Genomic DNA, 19,027 nt, shown 5'->3' with positions numbered 1-19,027 from the left:
CTATTTAAAAGTGTGTTGATTAAACCATGAGAACAATGACCAAAATCTTCTTGAAAAAGAAAATTGGGGATTTTAGGCTGGGGATTTTTTGCTTGTATTGTTCAAATGAATTTAGTCAAAGTTACTAGAGCGATGTGACCTATCCCTCTTTTTTTTCTTTAAACATTTCCAGACACAAACTAAAGGCACAGCAAGACTGGGTATCCCTGCCAATATGAAGATGATCACATTGATCCACACTGGATATTGCTTTTCGTCCAGTGTTGGGAATTTATCCTGCAAAGACAAAGCAAATGCCATATTTTGAGTTTTCAGTGGTTCATGACGGTGTGTTTTAAAAGATCAATATCCATAATTCTACTGATTTTGATCATCTCAAAATGTATTCATATTTACCGATTCAGGATCCCAGACTTTGTAAAGGAGCTGTTCAGATAATTTAGTGACAAAGTAAAAGATCAAGATGAAAAACATAATGAGTGGGCTGATGACTCTCCATGTTGCCTGCCAGAAGAAGTTGGGTTTGTGTCCAATCATGAACTTGATATCATCATTGAACCTGAGAAGACAGTCAGACACAGTGAGACATAACAAGCCTCCTTTAATACAGGCGGTGCAATATGCTTGTGATACCATGATCTCATTTTAATTCTCTCATCTTTTAATGGACACGGACAAACAGTAATCTTTTGTTTCTATCACCTGTCTATTCCATATATGTACACAACCGAGACCATCTCGCAGAATGCAACAACTAGCAGAGGGATGGATCCTCCATAGGTGTCAAAGAGGGAAAGCCAATAGTTCCCTGAGCCTTGGAGAAATATCAGACCCACTAGACAGCAGACAATGCATGTTACACCTGAAGGGGAAACAAATAAAAATCTGAAAATATTATAGAAATCTCTACTAATATAAACTGGAAAAAAAACAGTTGTGGGAGTTACCAGTGACGGCTTCTTTCGGCCATGTTTTAGGGAAAACTTTGAGGTCTTGCAGTGGCACTAGAATTCCCTCAATGTTACCAAACATAGAAGACAGGCCGAGACAGAAGAGCATTATGAAGAAAAGGACGGCCCACACCGGTGAGACGGGCATCTTGGTGATGGCCTCAGTGAACACAATGAAGGCTAAACCAGTTCCTTCGACTCCCTACACCCAAACGAAGCGCAGCATTATAGCAAAGCATGGCAGGGATCATTTGAAAATCAACATTGGTTTATTTTCCACTGACAAGGAGCAGCTTCTTTGTTAGTGGAAAAGTCCTGGTGCATAATAATCTTACCTCGCTAAGAAAAGTGTTTAAGTTGCAGGTCGTAAGATCCAGCTGTTGAAAAACCTCTGGGTATGTTTCATTAAGACGCTGGACAACCTGATTGTAGTTGCTGTCAGTGATGTCCCCCTCAGGAAGCTCAAAGACATTTAGCAATGTTAGGATGTTTCTGAAACATCGTTTTAGGGAAGAAATGTTTCCACAGTCAATGTACTGCTGAAGAAAAAAATATACAAGCTATTTAAATGTATAATTTAGTGAAAAAGATACAATGTACCCAGAAAGGCAGTTGTCAAATCTCTCGGTTGCTCTGAAGCCGATTATAGTGTAAATGACCGTTGCAGCATAGACGGAGGTGACACCATTGATGATGGAGATGATCACTGCATCCTGTTCACAGTTGTTGCTGAAAGAAGAGTTACATTTAACTTTGATTTAACTTTAAATGACACCAGTTGAAACATAATAACTTACTGTACTGAGTTGTAGCTGGAGAAGGAAATAAGACCACCGAAAGCCAGAGAGAAGGAATAGAACACTTGAGCACCTGCATCGAGCCACGTTGACGGCTTCGCCAGCTCTGTTAACTGGAAGGATTAGTGAAGTGGACAATTATGGATCTGGTTATTGCTCTGCATGCTATATTCTACCCCTAACGAGGGTCTTAATATGAGAGGCATGTCAATGAGACATTTGATAACATCATATACATGGGGGTAAGTGGTGGAGTGCCCCAAACTGATTTTTTCATTTTTTTAAAAAGATGTAAACATAATTAAACCTTACTAAAAATATCTCAGCATCTAAACAGCATTAAACCATCCATCCATCCATCCATTTTCAATACCGCTTATCCTCATTAGGGTCGCGGGGGCGCTGGAGCCTATCCCAGCTGACATAGGGCGAAGGCAGGGGACACCCTGGACAGGCCGCCAGTCCATCGAGGGCACATGTAGGGACATACAACCATTCACTCTCACATTCACACCTATGGGCAATTTAGAGATCAATTAACCTGCAGCATGTCTTTGGACTGTGGGAGGAAGCCGGAGAGCCCGGAGAGAACCCACACTGCCACGGGGAGAACATGCAAACTCCACACAGAAGGACCGCTCCGACCGGGAATCGAACCCGCGGCCCTCTTGCTGTGAGGCGACAGTGCTAGCCACTACACCACCGTGCAGCTATAAAACCATTGTTCAGGAATAATTTAATGCATTCTGATTTGTTACATGCAGTAAGATCAGTGTGACTGCGAGAATGACTTTAGGTGAAATGCAACTCACATCTGGTGTGAAGAGGAACTTAACTCCATCCAAAGAGCCCTTCAGGGTCAAACCTCTGATCAGAAATATTGTCAGTACCACGTAGGGAAGGGTCGAAGTCACATACACAGCCTCGGGAAAAGAAAGTATTCACATAATTACTTTTTAGCTGAATTAAAATCTTCTCTCTTGTTGTAGTAAGCAATGCGCTGTACCTTCCCAGTCGTCTCAATACCACGAATGATGCAGATGTAGAGCAACGACCACGCACAAATGTGACACAACACCATCCACCACTGCAGACCGCCATCCTCTTCAATCGTTGGAGTTGTGTTCAGGGTCTCCCTGTACCAGAAATAATCCACAGGGGAGCTCCTCTCACACTCGGAGACAAAGCCTGACATAATTTAAGAAAAATAATTAACAGCTTGTTTTGCTAAGCCACATTTTAGTTGATTCTGCAGAAATACAGTACTAGTTGGAGCATTACCTGTTAAATTGGCATTCATGGGACATTGACTCCAAGGCAAAGGCTCTTGAAACGAGTTGAAGAGGTACCACAGAATCCAGGCAATGATGGTGTTGTAGTAGAGACTGATCGTCAGAGATACACACATGGAAGCAATACCTGCCAATTAACGTTTTAAAAGGTTTTATTCGAAGGCACTCTTTCACCAGTTGTAGCAAACATTATACAAAACGTGTCTCACCAATGCCAGTCAAATAGGGATGAATTTGAGCCCACACTCCCAAACCGCCTCTTCTTAAACGTTGACCAATTGCGAACTCAAGATGTAGAAGTGGGATTCCCTCAAGAACCAGCAGGATCAGAAATGGTATCATAAATGCACCTGGAGGGAAAAAACGAAGGAACTGTTGTTAATGGAGTCATGGTCACGATAAATCTCTTGATGTTAATCATTTATGTGAATATGTGGAGTGATAAAGTCAGACAGTGAATGAACTTAACTTCATAATGCAACGCACAACCAATTCAAGCCTTTGAAGTAATCCCTTTACAAGGATTTCTTGGCAGTCGAAGGGCGTACAATGTGCTTCTTCCTCTTTCTTATCTGACTGATCAGTTACAAGCCATCTTAGTGAGTATATGTGATATAAGATAGTCTGAACGATTAGAATAGTTTTGCCTGATCAAGGGTTAACTACTTAACTTAGAGAAGGATGTAAACTATTATCAAACCTTTTAAAAACCATGGCCCCCTATATACACATTATAGTTAGACTGTGTAAAACCTTACAATAAACATGAGCAAATATATTGATACATCAAATTAAACATGAGAACTTGGGCTACAAGAATCAGTAAGCCATTTTCACACAAGTCAAACACTAACTGAAAAAATGATTAAAATATCCTAATCATCATTTTGTCAGGAGTCAGCCCACTCAGCACATTTTCGGAACTAGCAACCCGTAGCTCGGTGCTATCAGAAAAAGCCAGATAGCAAAGAGCAAGAGGATTTAACACAGATTCTAAACATCTTTAGAAAAGCATCACCGAGATATGAGCCAAGGAACACAGCAACATGAATCGCTTTAGCGCTTTACAGTCACAAATGTTGCTTATCTTTGGCTTTTTTTGTAATCATTGTTCTTCTTCTAATCAACAAAGACTGCTGTATTTGGATGTATTTAACACCATAGGTAATATACAAGTGAAATATATGGTTTGGTACATGAGAAAATTCAAATTGCACAGATGATGCCCAAATGCCCATTTTGCATAATTAATCTGTACTAAAACCTCTCTAACTTTGTCCTGCTTTACTTTTTCAAAGTCAAACTTTGCAGAGAGACTGGTCCCATATGTTGATATGATCTATGTGTTTTTTGACCTTTGCTCTGCATTCTTCCAAGAGATAATAATCCTGAAAGTGCAGTTTTCTCTAGGCGAACCTGAAAATTCAACTTGGGTTGCCTTTATTATAACACCAACATTATTCAAATAGCCTTTGTGGTTGCTGAGATACATCCTTTTTTGTTTGGGTATGTTATTTCGAGCAGAAACCTAAAAAATAGGTCGTTTTTTAAAAGGAATAGACCCCATTGCCATACAGAGTGATCCAAAAGAAGAAATGTGGGCAAAATAGTTTAAAAACATAAAATCGGCAAACAATTCACATACATACAACAATGTGAAAATACAAAATATGCTCATAAAAATAACAGCAAATATAAGAAAAGTGGAAAATCCATGGCTGACCAACAGCTCCCAATACTACAAAGACATATGCATTTTTTCATTATAGGCACAAAGTGAAATGGCTTTCCCTTTTTGTCACAGGTCTTTTTTGGAGTAAAATAGTTTTAGAGGGACACATTATTTTTCTTCTGCCCAGTGTTATTGAAAATAGTCACATTTGTAATAAGTGCAGTAAACCATGAAAGCATCACTTGCCTCCTCCATGACTCTGACACAGGTAGGGGAAGCGCCAAACATTTCCAAGGCCCACACAAAACCCAACACAGGTCAGCATGTACTGGGTCTTGTTGTCCCATTTCGGTCTGTCTCCAGCCTCTTCTTCTTCCAGCTTGTCCAGCTCCTGGTGGGACAATATCCTACCCTCCAGGCCTGGATTGGGGAGTTGTAACTTCATGATCAGTTAGACACTGTAGTATTGTAGTGATACACAAATGCGGAAAATTTGTTGCTCACATCATGAGATCCTTCAATATATACTGGGCCTCTGTAATAGATTGACTAGGCTGTGGCGTCAGAGAGCATCAGTCAGAGGTGGGCAGCCCTTGAAGCGTAAGCTGAGATGTGACTTATCTGATGGGGAAGGTTCAAAGCACCAAAATCACTGTTCTTTTGAGATTTACTGTGAGAAAAGGTTTTTTTACAGGATTTATTGTATGGTGTAGAGTTAAAGAATGATTGAAAACACCGTAAACAATGTGTGGACAATACAAACATGTCCTAACTCTGATACCTGCCAGCCTTTATGGTTTTCATCCGCAGATGCAGTTTGATCATGTGTCATGGAAAGAAAAAAAGAATTTATGATGACAAAGGTAATAATACATACAATAAATATTTCAAATTTGATATTCAAACAATTGTCAATCATTCATTAACTGCAACCTTTATGGTCTTCATCCGCAGATGGAGTTTGCTCATTTGTCTCTGAGAGAGAGGAAGTATTTATCATTACACAGTTAATTAAGACATATGAGAAATCTTTCACAATTCGTATTCAAACAATTAATCTAGGATTTTTTTTTTCTGAGCTCATTTAAAGAGACATGAACACCACATCATCAAGAGATTAAGTATAGTGCATACCTTTTGCGGGGCTTTAAGCAGCCTGTGGTCTATATGTTTATTGACGCTTTACAAGAAGAGTTGGGCCATATAGTTTTTCACAAATACATAAACACTATATCTTCTTCCAACTACATTGTGGCGTGTTATTAACAAATTATTAGTTGTTTATGTACTTTTTATTTATGTTTGGTATGCATTAATTTTGAGCTGATCAAAAAACACATGGCATTTGATCTGTCTTTGCAGGATAAAGTTGTAGGCTACCTGTGTGGTGGAAGATTTCTATGTTTGATCAGGTGGAGAGTTGTGGTTCAAATATTCAATTGCAACAAACAGAGTCTCCGAAGGAATCAAAGTTGTCTTTCCGTTTATTCAAGCTTGCAAGCTGGGAAAAGGGTTCAACAGCCACGTATCTCAGTGAGCTGCTGAAATCTCTTGATTCATACATTGTATTACATCGTGATTTATACAAGCACATGCACCCCCCTCCAGGGCCCACTATGACGACAAACGAAGAAACAGTGTGAATGTCTTGGATAAGAATTGAGAAGAACAAAGAACAGAGTGTATTGGTTTCGATAAAGCATATGGCCATCTGTCCTCCTCCCCATCCTCCCTATTGCTCTGCCCTTGAACCAGTCACACCTGTCTCTCGGTTTAAATGATATTTTTTTCTCCTCCAGCTTTTTTTCAGCTGTTTTCAGCAGCGTTTTCTTTGTGTACTTCTGATACTGCCCGCTGGAGGCCGCCATTGCGCCTGTAACATGAGCTGCGTCGGCCCTGTTGCCGTCTGGCTGCTGAGTCCCCTGGCAGCGTTCACGCTTGAGGAGGGAGCTCTCTTCCCATCGCTCTCACAGACCAGGCGCCAAGTGCAGCAGCCCCGTCCGCAGTCTGCCTCAGCACCTCCAACGCCCGCAATGCCCTTGGATACGGCCGCCCCGCTCCCTTCCACACCGCACTGACTGACGGTCTCTCTCAACGAGGCACCTGGAGCTTTACTTCTGGACTGTTGTGTGCACACCGTCCTGATCCTGTGCGCTGCGTGAAGCGAATGGAGAAGGTCCAAGGATAACAGAGGGTGCAGGGTTGTTGCTACTGCAGAGGACCTGCCGGTAGTTCGCTGCCCGGGAGGGAGGGGGTGGGGGTGGGGGGGGGGCTGTCTGTCAGAGGCGGTGGTGTCGCATCCACTGTTTTCATCATCCGACATCGCCTTGCATGGATACATCATGGCTACGTTTCTATGCAGGGTTCAGTTCTTAGATGATACTGATCCATTTAACAGCACCAACTTCCCCGAGCCCACCAGGCCACCTCTGTACACTTTCAGGGAAGATATTCCTCTGATAAATCAGATTGCTGGAGTCCACAGGCTGCTTAAAGCCCCGCAGAAGGTATGCAGTATACTTATTAATCTCTTGATGATGTGCTGTTCATGTCTCTTTAAATGAGCTCAGAAAAAAATAAAAAAAAGTTAACGCAGACAAAATCCTAGATTAATAATTAGCTTGAGCATGTTGGTGGGGTTACGACTAAACAAAGCTAATGGACCGTTGGCAGTAACTGATGGAGCATCGACATGCTTTAGACAGTTATTGCATGCACGGTGACAGTAAGATAGGCCTATACTATATGCCATTATGGAGTATCCAGTAAGTGATATTGGAATGATTTAGAGACCCACTATTTGGCTGAGGAGCAGGGATCTGTTAATGTTTACCTCCACCACAACATCACCTCAGTTTGACCAGTTGTATTACAATCCATTAGCTAGATTCAGAGAGGTCTTTAAAGACTTTTGTTCCACTTATTTTGTGTCAGAGAAAAGAAACAAAAAGGGAAACAGATAATACAACGGTGGTTTACTCAAAATATGAATTATCATTGTTTTTACACTTTTAACCTTCCATTAACTTTCAATTGGGTTTCTCTTGGCTTAACTATGAGCTTGAAGTCTGTAGGAAACCACTTCTGCTATTGTCTCTACAAATCCCCAAATAGAGTAGGGGGGTCAAATGCCCAGCTGGTCCGTTGTTGAGGGATTGGAGAGGGTCATTTAATTCCCCACACGGATTGTCCTAAATCTGGGTATTTTAATTTGCAACCATCTGATCTCAACGCAACTTCTGAATCTGTGTGGAAACACAACACATTTTTATTTGACAGCTTACCTTTATTGCATATTCTCTCATTTCCTTAGTCAGAAGCAGAATGCATTTTGCAGTACCACTACTTTGTTGTGTTTGATCCGCTGCAATATTTCTGTTTTGGTTGCAAGAGTTGGCCTTCCCAAAATCCACAACTGCACAGACAGTTTTAAGCAGCTCAAAATAACTGAATGTTCCAGTTGGGTATGGTGTAAATTGCCCTGTTTATGTTTCCTAAAGACATCCAGTGACAAATAATGTAAACCTGAAGCCCATTTTCAATTATTTTTCTTTTAGAGGCCTCTGAAGGCTAATTCTTTTGAGAAATGCCAGTTTCTGCCTTCTGATTACACTCTGCATCCAAACACATTTTCTCAAGGCCTCATCTACTGACCTTCACAACTTAAACAAAGCAAATGGGGCCATAGGATCTGAGGTTGGGTCTTTTATTAAGCATTCATCTTAGTCTGGTTGGGAAGTCAAGTAAATAGAAACTTAATTAGGGTCTTTCTTCATTCTGTCAGATCAATGGTACTCCATCCTGTTTGAGTAGAGCTGGTAAGATAAGTCACGGAAGCCTCAGGATGCTGTGGATCACCACAAGCCTGGCTCTCATTCTGCAGCCAAATCATTCTGACCAGCAGGATGGGATGGGAACGCTTTCCACTGTTTGAGAGAGGAGAGGGAAGCGGGCAGAATTAAAAACACAAACAAAGAGCTGATGTACTTTGCACAGCCGACTGGTCTCAGTTTAGCAGTAGGCCAGCTGGACCACAAACTAGACAGAGAGGGAGTACCAGTGGAAGAGGCTCAGCAGTGCTGAGTTTGGAAGATTTGGTCACATGGGCATTTTTGGTCAGCAGTAACTTGAAGGAGCAGCCTTTGTGCTTTTAAAAAAATAAAGAATAACATTCAGGTGGATGACAGGACTTTGGGACCACATTGAGTTCTCTGATTCACACCCTTTGAAGAAGTGACTGGTCGTGATCCACGTACATGTCCACGTACATGCATTCGATAGCCAATGTGTTGTCTTTGAGCTCCGTCTCTATGGCGCAGGTCAATCTGGTATAAATAGCACGCTGCTAACACATGGTGTTGAGGGAGTCAAAGCAGCTAGCATATGCTGTCTCTGGGCTGTTCCTGTCAGTTTCAGTCTGCCGTCTCAAGAGGGGTGATCTGTACGTGTGTGTGAGTGCTTTTTGTTTATACATGTGTGTTGGACTGGTTTGTACATGGGATGGCATATGGGCTATGCTGCTGTTCAAAGTCAAACATCCATTACGATGGACTGTTTGAGAGGTTTAAACATCAAACGGCATTATGACCAAGGATTACATTTTATAGCAACAATGATTCAAACCATGAATCCGTGTTGTGTAGCAACAACATATTTGTCAGGACAGCAGACACACTTTTTTTTCACCCCATTTCCTTTCGGAAAATGTGCTGCCACTATGCATTTGAATGCAGCATGTGATTTATTGTCATGCAGTAGCACATTTTGACTTTTCTGTTTCTTCGGTGAATAGAAAGTATGACGAGTCATCACCTGACTCAGGTGACCCCCCCCCCCCCCCCCACACACACACACCCCCTGTCTATTCGGTCACGAATAATGCATTGTCCTTGTCAGATGACAAAGTGACCATGCTCTTCAAAATGTGCTGGAGCTATTCCAGATCTACTTGTAATGTCATCGTAAATCAATAGATCAATAGTCCTTCATATGCTTTCTTCTCTGTCAATGTTTTGAAGTTTGTGGCTTGGTGGCCTTGAGGCCTGGCATCTGATTGCATAGCAGTGTTCAAGGGAGGGAAAAAAGTCTTGGAGAATGGACTCTCTTACTTTACCAATTTCAATTTTTGGGCCACATTTCTTTCTTGAAAAATTATAGTCCCATAATGAGAAGTTATGTTAAATGCTGTAAAATACAGGTTCCTCCTTCGTGCCTGTCAGAGCTCCTTTGCATTCTTTTGCACATTGTTATGCAGAGTTGAGGTTTTGCTGGTCTCTGCAGTGTGAAGGGTTGTCTCAGCAGAGGGCTCCTTTCAGAAGAATGCATCTTCTGCATGCTTGACAGAGGATTACTGTTGTGGTTTCTCTTTCATGCATCAAGTGTGTTTAATATGTTTTAAATCACTTGCCACAGAAAGACCACAAATACCATCTTCACCTTTATCGAACACACTTTTTAAGTGTAATTTATCCTATTTAATTTTGAGCCCGGTGCAGTTAACAGACACAAGTGTGTAAATTAAGCTAACCCGGGGTTAGCATTTGTAAAACTATGTAAACGTTGTTATATAGGCTATTGGGTTTCCAATGTGCAACTTGCACACAGTATATGTTTTCTCATTCCAAAGAAATTTGGAGTGAGATTTTAAAGTTTTAAATTGGAAATTGCATGGTGTTTATATTTAGCTCTGTCTGTCTTAACTGTTTCCCTGGTCAGTGGACCACAGTATGGTGGTGGAAGGGAGAGGCCAGACCTCAGTGTGGGAGCACTGGTTACCTCTCTGGACTTGGCCCTCACAGGCCACTGTGGGTTCAAGTCCTAGGCGGGGGACAGCTAAGAAAGCCTGTGCTTCTGATAATCTGGTAGCACTGTTCTTGGATTAAAGGCCATGTTTGCATCAACCTGGCTCGGCTTTAGATGGCAAGAATGATAATCAGTCATCCAGGTTGATTATTCAATGAAAACCTGAAGAGCCACTGGTTAGAGGATAGATATGTGAATACCAGGATGATTCCATGGATGTACAGATAGGGACTGATTAACGGCAGACTTGCATAGTTCACTTTGATTTTTCCGCCTTTGGTCTGTGAGTCAAAACCTTGTATGGGGAAAGGCATTTCATGGTTCCACTGCTAATTACTGGTTACAGATTCAAATCAGCCCGATGTTTTGTCTATTTCAGGTTGTGATACAGAGCGTAAAGCTTAAAGAGAACAAACATTCCCCCCTTTTATCCAATTAACAAACTCCAAAAGTGCTAAAAGTAGAATTGTGAAACATAAAAAGAGTACAAAATATACAGTAATAATAAATCTGATTTTCTTCGCATGTGCTCTCAATTCATAAAACATTTAAAGATATGTTTCTCGGTAATATAAGTGGTATGTTTTAGGTTGTTTATGGTAAGCAGCTACATAGTTTTATTTGGAATAAACAGAAGTGAATAGTTAGAAATAGCAGTGATGGAGAACACCTTGAGGAAACAAACTAAAGATTAGTGACTAGAAATCTTAGATTGCTTCAAATGAAAATTATTACAGTTGGTTGAATTTACAAGAAATTGAAAGTGCAGTCATTACACATGTTATATTATTGTGTACTTTTTTATTTTGATGCTTTAGCAACTATTCCAATAAAGCCAATACATAATAATAAAAAACATATTACTGAATAACACTCCAATATATGAAACAATGCAACATCAAGCAAGTGAAAAATGGTTGAATGAATAAACTTATTTCATTACCATATTGGACATTGAGGACAACCACTCTTCTGATTGAGACATTAGGGAGTATATACATTAGTGTGTCTTCTCCTTCAGGCTACATTTAATATTAGTCACACCCATTCTGTTTTTTAAAGGCACCTCCGTCCATTGACATAAAAATAGTGGGCCTAATGTCTGTCCTGAATGTGTCCTTCAATCTAAAGAAGCACTTGCCTCCCTCCTCTGCATGTGTACAGTATAGTTCTCTACCTTTCTCTCGCTCTGTCTCTTTGTATCAGTCAGTCCGCCTTACTGCAAGAACATCAACAACGATCTAACTAAAGCTCATCCCTGACTTAGGTACAATAGGATTTACTAAGCAATTGAAGTTGTCTGTGTACTGCATAGGCCTTGTGCTTCACTTCATCTCTGGTCTCTCAAAATGAAGATATTTAGCCCTATAATCTCCCCAACTATTATATTACCAATAATCAGCTGGACATCAACAAGACAGCTCATAGCCAGGGAGTTGGAGAAAGAGTAAGAGTTATCCTAACCAACCACATGTTTTGTTTCACTTCTCGAATATGACAGTCCTTGAGTGCTGCAGTGCAGTAATACCAACAGAGTGGCTTAACAGATCAAAGCCATCAGACCCATAATGTCTTTCCCATCCTTTTTCCTTCACGTTCAATTAAGTTACTGTCAAATGTGGGAGGGAATTTAACTGCATCCGACCGGGCAATAACCGCTCAAATTTAAAAATCACATGTTACATATATCTGTCTACATCCGTTGCTCTTCTAGCAAATCTAGCAAACTGCTTTTGGCATGTGTAAATGGTCATTTATGCAAGTGTAGCGTGGCCTTTGCTTTCGCTCAAAGCCCTCAATGTGAGCTGACAAGAGAAGACACATGTTCTATGTGCTCAGTATATTGTTGTTTTAGATACCCGAGCTGTTGATGGAGCCGAGCAGTGCCACTCTCCTCACTGCAGTCATATGTTTGCCCTCCCGTAATGGTATTTGTTTTCCCGTTATCTGCTTCCCCGTTGGAGCTGCTGTCCTGTGGAGCTGACAAACTGAATATAAATAGGTTAATATCTCCAATTTTGAGGTCAGCCAGACAAGATAACAGATACAGAACTAATTAATCCACTTGACCACAGCCAGCTGTTGACAACCATTCCCGACCAGACAAATCATTCCTCTTCAAAATCATCTTGTGTCTGTCATGACAGTTTATCAGACAGGAGAGCAGACAGATAAGAGGCACCAGACGGACTGGAGCTGATCAAATAACTTTCTATGGTCCACAGAAGACTGGCCAACAACCTCAAATACACTGTGCATTTACGCATTGACCCATTCAAAAGTTGTTATGTTTTGTATACGACCATAACACAAATATATTATTTAGACATGACCAGTACTGTTGTTGCAGCTGAAGTTGTCATTTAAAGAATCAAAGTCGTCCTCCGTCGTGATTCTTATGCATGTGGTTATGAACTAATATTTAGCTTGAAAAATTCAACACTTTCATTCTTCTGTTTCACAGAAGCAGCAAACCAACCTTTCCAGAGCAATATGTCTAGAAGGATTGTCTCCTTGCAGATGGTTGGCTCTCAGCCTCAGCTGACCATAAACTCATGAATCTGCTAAAGTACTTACTCAATGTTTAGCATTTTTTACATGTGTAAAGCGTAAATTGCATGATCTTTAGAGGGTTGAAGACAGATTTAACTTTAACTTTGTCTCCTTCTGATCTAGCCTGATGACTGTGCACTTCAGCTGTCCCATAATGGAAGCTACCTGGACCTGGAGTCTACCCTGGCCGAGCAGAGGGATGAACTGGAGGGATTTCAGGAGGAAGGAGGGTAAGACAACCATAACCTCTGACTCTCTCTCTCTTAGCTTTTCTTTCACTGTCACCAAACAAAAGCAAACAATGCCATGTACACAACATGCTGCAATGAAAAACATTCTCTGTCACTTTTCTATAGTTGGTCATATATTCTTTGCACTTCAAGATTCAGATTGAAAACACAAGAAGCGTGGCACTGCAGGTTGATAGTGTACGCTACTTGTCTGGCTGTGATTGTCCAGGACTATGGTCATGTTGTAGTGGTCAAATGTGCTGTTATGAACCAGAAATAAAAATATATTATTCAATGAATAATTCGCCTAAAAAATGTTTTATTACAACAATGAGATTTAAAAAAACATCCAACATATTTATCTGCCTTAAAAGCCAAACATTATCAATATACTCTCTTCTTTTTTCTTCTTCTTCTTCTTCTTCTTCTTCTTCTTCTTCGAGAGAGAGAGAGAGAGAGAGAGACAAAGAGAGATAGACATAAACATTTAGGCGAGATAAGAGACACATGATACAGTCTTTATTTAAATCCTGGCTATGTGCTCTCAGTAGGTGCTCTCAGTAGGTGCCCCCAGTAGAAGCTCTCTAGGTGCTCTCAGTAGATGCTCTCTAGGTGCTCTCTAGGTGCTCTCTAGGTGCTCTCAGTAGTTGCTCTCGGTAGGTGCTCTCAGTAGGTGCTCTTAGTAGGTGCTCTCAGTAGGTGCTCTAAGTAGGTGCTCTAAGTAGGTGCTCTCAGTAGGTGCTCTAAGTAGGTGCTCTCAGTAGGTGCTCTTAGTAGGTGCTCTCAGTAGGTGCTCTAAGTAGGTGCTCTAAGAAGGTGCTCTCAGTAGGTGCTCTTAGTAGGTGCTTTCAGTAGGTGCCCCCAGTAGAAGCTCTCTAGGTGCTCTCAGTAGGTGCCCCCAGTAGAAGCTCTCTAGGTGCTCTCAGTAGGTGCCCCCAGTAGAAGCTCTCTAGGTGCTCTCAGTAGGTGCCCTCAGTAGATGCTCTCTAGGTGCTCTCAGTAGGTGCCCTCAGTAGATGTTCTCTAGGTGCTCTCAGTAGGTGCCCCCAGTAGAAGCTCTCTAGGTGCTCTCAGTAGGTGCCCCCAGTAGAAGCTCTCTAGGTGCTCTCAGTAGGTGCCCCCAGTAGAAGCTCTCTAGGTGCTCTCAGTAGGTGCCCTCAGTAGATGCTCTCTAGGTGCTTGGGTCTGTCGAACAAACGAGGGGACCGGCTTTGTTTCATTTTAGGGACTATTAGTTTCAGACGTCTCTCAATACTTTGAGATTCCATGGGGAAAACAATATTAGTATAATTAACTTCACAAAATAATTTGTGAATCAGGCACAAACAACAACAATGTCATTGCAAAATATGTCATTTATACATTGTAATATTTGTTCTATTTTTCAGAAAAAAAGCACATGTTTATGCATATGTTACGCTGATTTTAGTCTGAATTAGGCCTGTGGTGGTATTATTAGTGCCCATTTTTGTAACAGATTATATGTCTCAGAGTTTCAATGGCTTTCATCGATTCATGTCCCTTAATATACCTGGCCTCCCTGGCCCGGTGACAGAAGTCATGTCATCTAAACCACTTAAGAGGTGCAGACGTGTCCCATGAGCAATTGCATGTCGTAAATTGAATGTTACATCAGTGCTCTCATTAGAAGTGGCCAAACTACAATTGTACCCCGCCACCATACAACTCTCAACTTCTAATTTAGCTGCATTGTTTCCTGGTAATATGTAGTTAAATGAGGCTTTGTCTTGAAATTACTCCTGGATGAAAAAAATAGAAAGGTTTAAAATAGTGTTAGTTTCATGTCTGTTTCATACATGTTCTTTGGCCAGTTACTTTATTGACTCCATATGTTTTTCATGTACTTTGGAGTATGTTGATACATCATTCATGTGCCGCCCACTTTAGATGATCATAAACCAACGGTTGGCATGAGAGCTCCTGGTCGGCTGGGCCACAAACATGTATGGATTTATTTGTCTAACTTGGAATTCATAAGCTGCTCTCCGGCTCTGTGTTTCTATTGGACGATGAGCGTGCCCTTCCTTCCCAGTTCCATCTGAAATTGTTGGGAGCTTAAGGGAGGCTATTGAGAGCTGTGAGGTTAAAGTGGTCCACTTCTTCTCTCGTCGAAGACTGGGCCTGCCAGGGCCTGTGTCCTGCCAGCTGGCACAGGTTGGTATGGATGTGTGTCATTAATCCCACACCGTGTTGTCTGAGGAGGCTGGGGGTGAAGGTGGTCAGGCAATTATTTTTAAAAAATAGGGCAATTCTGCTCGCTGGCTTTTTATGGCGCTGATTGCCTCCCCCACTGCTTGGTATTGTTAATTTGATGATTATTGAGCTAATAAAAGGTCTGATGAGGCATTTCACCTTTTACTTGTTTCATTTTAAATTTTCACCCACCTTTTATACTGAACATCTGTCAACATCAGTCTCCAACTCCAAAACATTTAATATACAGAAAATAATTTGAGCATTTTCCCAGTTTTTGAAGTTGATATCAACATAACTCCAGTTAACAAGCACCATGTTGTAATACTTATTTTTGCTTTAAGCCCAGCCACTACTTTTGTAAAGAGAATAATACTATATTCATACAGTATGCTGCCTGAGTCCCTGACCATTGGCCAATAAATCCATCTGTAATTGATATTAATGACAGGTACATTCCTGAGGCGCCTGTGTCATACCTAGTGTCTTTTCAAACAGATTAAAGTATGATCCTCTGACAGAGCGCTGCAGAGCCAGGAGATATCCATGTCACGGGAGCTTAAGGGCCATAATCACTTCCACACCTTGTTTGAAGCTCAGCTATAGGCGATTGTGACTCATAAATCCCCTGTCGCATCTCTGATACGACAGTTATAAACTGGCCATATTGCCCAGGCATGTGCTCAGACATATCTGCACACTTTAAGGTAGTCAGTGTGTCATTTAGTTTTCTAGCTGTTATAGATTGATTGACCCCGCACACACAATTTCCTGTATTTGTAGCCCTGAACCGAGATGGAATATGGGGGACGTAGTAAGGATCAGATGGCCCGGCATTTATAGTCCTTGAATATTTTTATGGATACATGGATTAAAGAATGAGGGTCTGACGTTATAGGAACATTTTTTACTGTATAACAAACTCATGTGTTGAGTTAAGCATCGGGCTTGATGTCACTTTTGCTAAAATATGTTACATTTATTGGCAGATAATTAGTAAAGTTGTAAGTCCTCAAGGACATATTCCCTGACTTGTCTTGAGAAGATAACATGACTCGCTGTTACAATTGTCATAATTGATTCAGCATGTGAAATGTGTAGCTGACCTACAGCACAGAAGAAGACACTTTTTTTACCATTTCACTGCCCTTGTACATAGCAAGCATATCTGAAAGCCAACAGTTTCGTGCCTTTCTTTGTTTTATTGAGTGTCAATAACCAGTCTGTTCTTGCCTCAACTATTCACAGTTTCTGATCATCTCATTTTCATCTCATTTTTTACGACCCACTGGCACAGCACACCCGATTTTCATTTGAGGCGAAAAAAAAGTGCATTTGAAAAGAAGCAGAGGAATAACAGTACAGACTCAACTTCAAGGAGGGAAATAAAATACCAGTTGCCCCTTCTGTGTTTGTGGAGCAGTTTACGGTATTATTAACATAATGGAACAGCTTGGGGATTGTTCAGTGTGTATGTGGTTGTGTGTGCATGTGTGCATGTCTTGAGTGTGAGACTTGGTCAATAGTCAGTGAAGCAGGCCCGGAGATGGATTCTTCAACCTCCTTACCCCCCCCCTGGCTCACTCACACTCTGCGGGTCCCTCTTCAGACACTCAAGCAGGGTGTTCATCAAAAAGTGCTGGCATTAATTGGTCTTCGAAGGAGAGGTACCGGCTTTACTGTATCCAGAGTATGTGTGTTCACCTTCTGTGGGTACACACTTTGAGTTGTTTTCTAAACGGTGCCAGTAATGCTCCCTTAGCTCAGGCCAGAGAGCACGGAGCTGGCAGGTATCCACTGGTCCAGTTGCAGCTGCTCTGGGTATTAGGATTAAGACAGGGCTTTATGAGGGGGCTGTAGAACAGAGCAGTTACGGGAGATTGGAGAATAATATGGGGTATCTAATTGGCAGGTATAGTTACGTTTCCATAACTGCATTCCTGTTTGCAACATTTGATAAGTGATGATGATGAATAGCAGATTTATGCCATTAAGTAAACAAGATTTATAGTGCACTGCCTCTTTTCATGTACAGAATAAATAAAAATGGCCATATGTTTTCATTCAATCCTTTATAATGCCATCTAAGTTAGAACCGCTGTGGGTAATGATTGGGAAGCAAGTATTGTTTTGGGGAATGGTCAAGTTTATTCTTTTCATGAGATTATTAAGAATCGTCATGGTTATTCAAATGATAGCAACTAAAGTATTTCAGAAGCATGATGTTGCACATGATGAATCTGATTAAATGTGCACTGGGCTTGAGTTGATTGTACAGTACCACCGCGAGAAGAAACCAGAACATTCTGGCCCATAAGACCAAAAGAGAACCAGGGAATTCAATCTGTATAATATCCCACAATGTCGCCAATTTGTTATTCGGCTGACATTCTTTATAGTTATTATTATTTCTCTAACTTTGGGCTCCAACCTTTATGAGCCTGCAGCACTGTCTGAAGGAGTGTCCAATTTTCATGTTTAATTGGTGAGGGGGGTGGGGTCTGAAACCTCACTTATATACCATGCGTGTTTGTTTAATTTGATAATGAGCATGTTGGCCTGTGTAGCCTCAGGTCTCGGTTAAGCACGGGGATACTGTTGCAGCCAAGCAGAGAGAAAGCAGACTTTCATGACAAAATGGATCTGGTTACCCATTCGCCTCAACAGCATCACAGAGGATTAAGTTCCTGTTTGCTGTCTCATCTCACCACTGAAGGTCCATGTTGACAGATGTTGCTCCTGTGTCACCTCTGCTTGTTGCTGGATAATATATTTGATACACAGTGAGCGTATACAGATTTCCTCTGCCGTGTAATCTGCTTGTGTGTCAGTGCAGTCTTCCACTGACTGATCAAAGCAAGAGAGATGTCAGTATGTCTGTCAGTGACGCTGCTTGTTTATGGTGAGGCTGCAGTATGATCTGCCTCCTGCGCTGATCGGCTTTTTTCCTCTTTGTGTCATACCCACTGCTGCCTGATTGCCACTAAGAGTATAGCAGTCTGTTGCTGGCGCTGTGCCAGTCTGAACAATCACACGGCCTTTGTGCAAGCTGCATAAAAGCCTATTTGTCAGAGAGACGAATTAGATGGGGGGGGGGGGGGGGGGGGGGGGCTGTGAAAGTCTACCTGCTGTGCTCTTGTCCACAGTTGTGTCTTCTGGGTTTGTTGTGTGCTTCTCCAGCTAGTCGGGAGGTTGAAGGCACAATCTGCGATCCAAAATGTAAACAACAGCTTGGCCCACACCACCAGAATAAAAAACACATCGGATTAATTGAGACGACACAACAACAACAACAACATCTGAGTCATTATCTTCTTCTAATGTTCTTTTAGGTTTTTTTAACATTTGAGATGCAAATACTGGCAGACAGAATTCATTATAACTGGCTGACCAGTTAAAACCCTTAAAGGATAAGGCTAATAGTAATCTGTATTTGGCACACTGAGATACTTTAATGAAGAGTGCCTTACAAATAGAATGCATTATTATTATTAACTGTCAATGTCCTTTATTGTCC

The 19,027-nt window shown here is 41.4% G+C and overlaps 2 protein-coding genes across 2 annotated transcripts in view; one reads left to right on the top strand and one right to left on the bottom strand.

Annotated features, from left to right (window-relative positions):
• Window positions 1-111: 111 nt before the first annotated feature.
• On the bottom strand, window positions 112-5,156 carry slc6a19b (solute carrier family 6 member 19b). Its single transcript, XM_034554312.1, has 12 exons — window positions 4,958-5,156; window positions 3,249-3,389; window positions 3,029-3,166; window positions 2,754-2,935; window positions 2,560-2,670; window positions 1,748-1,860; window positions 1,551-1,679; window positions 1,286-1,442; window positions 948-1,152; window positions 703-862; window positions 397-559; window positions 112-276 (listed from the first exon to the last, which is right to left on the bottom strand). The coding sequence occupies exons 1-12, from the start codon at window positions 5,154-5,156 to the stop codon at window positions 112-114; spliced, it is 1,863 nt and encodes a 620-aa protein (XP_034410203.1).
• A 1,897-nt stretch (window positions 5,157-7,053) lies between these two features.
• Window positions 7,054-19,027, top strand: part of fhod3b (formin homology 2 domain containing 3b) — a 74,569-nt gene continuing 62,595 nt past the window's right edge. Inside the window, exons 1-2 of the mRNA XM_034553527.1 lie at window positions 7,054-7,218; window positions 13,190-13,296. Coding sequence (XP_034409418.1) covers window positions 7,054-7,218; window positions 13,190-13,296 — 272 coding nt within the window. The remainder of the gene's footprint in view (window positions 7,219-13,189; window positions 13,297-19,027) is intronic.

Source organism: Cyclopterus lumpus, chromosome 16 (assembly GCF_009769545.1).
Source record: "Cyclopterus lumpus isolate fCycLum1 chromosome 16, fCycLum1.pri, whole genome shotgun sequence".
Lineage (NCBI taxonomy): Eukaryota > Metazoa > Chordata > Actinopteri > Perciformes > Cyclopteridae > Cyclopterus > Cyclopterus lumpus.
The sequence above is the reverse complement of the archived record's forward strand: the minus strand, read 5'-3'. Positions and strand labels throughout refer to the sequence as shown.

Excerpts from the sequence above, each read along its gene's own strand:
- slc6a19b (XM_034554312.1), bottom strand. The coding sequence starts at position 5,156 with ATGAAGTTACAACTCCCCAATCCAGGCCTGGAGGGTAGGATATTGTCC. Across the intron at positions 3,167-3,248 it reads TCCCTATTTGACTGGCATTG|GTATTGCTTCCATGTGTGTA; the intron begins GTGAGACACGTT and ends GTTAATTGGCAG. Across the intron at positions 1,443-1,550 it reads TTTGACAACTGCCTTTCTGG|AAACATCCTAACATTGCTAA; the intron begins GTACATTGTATC and ends ACGATGTTTCAG.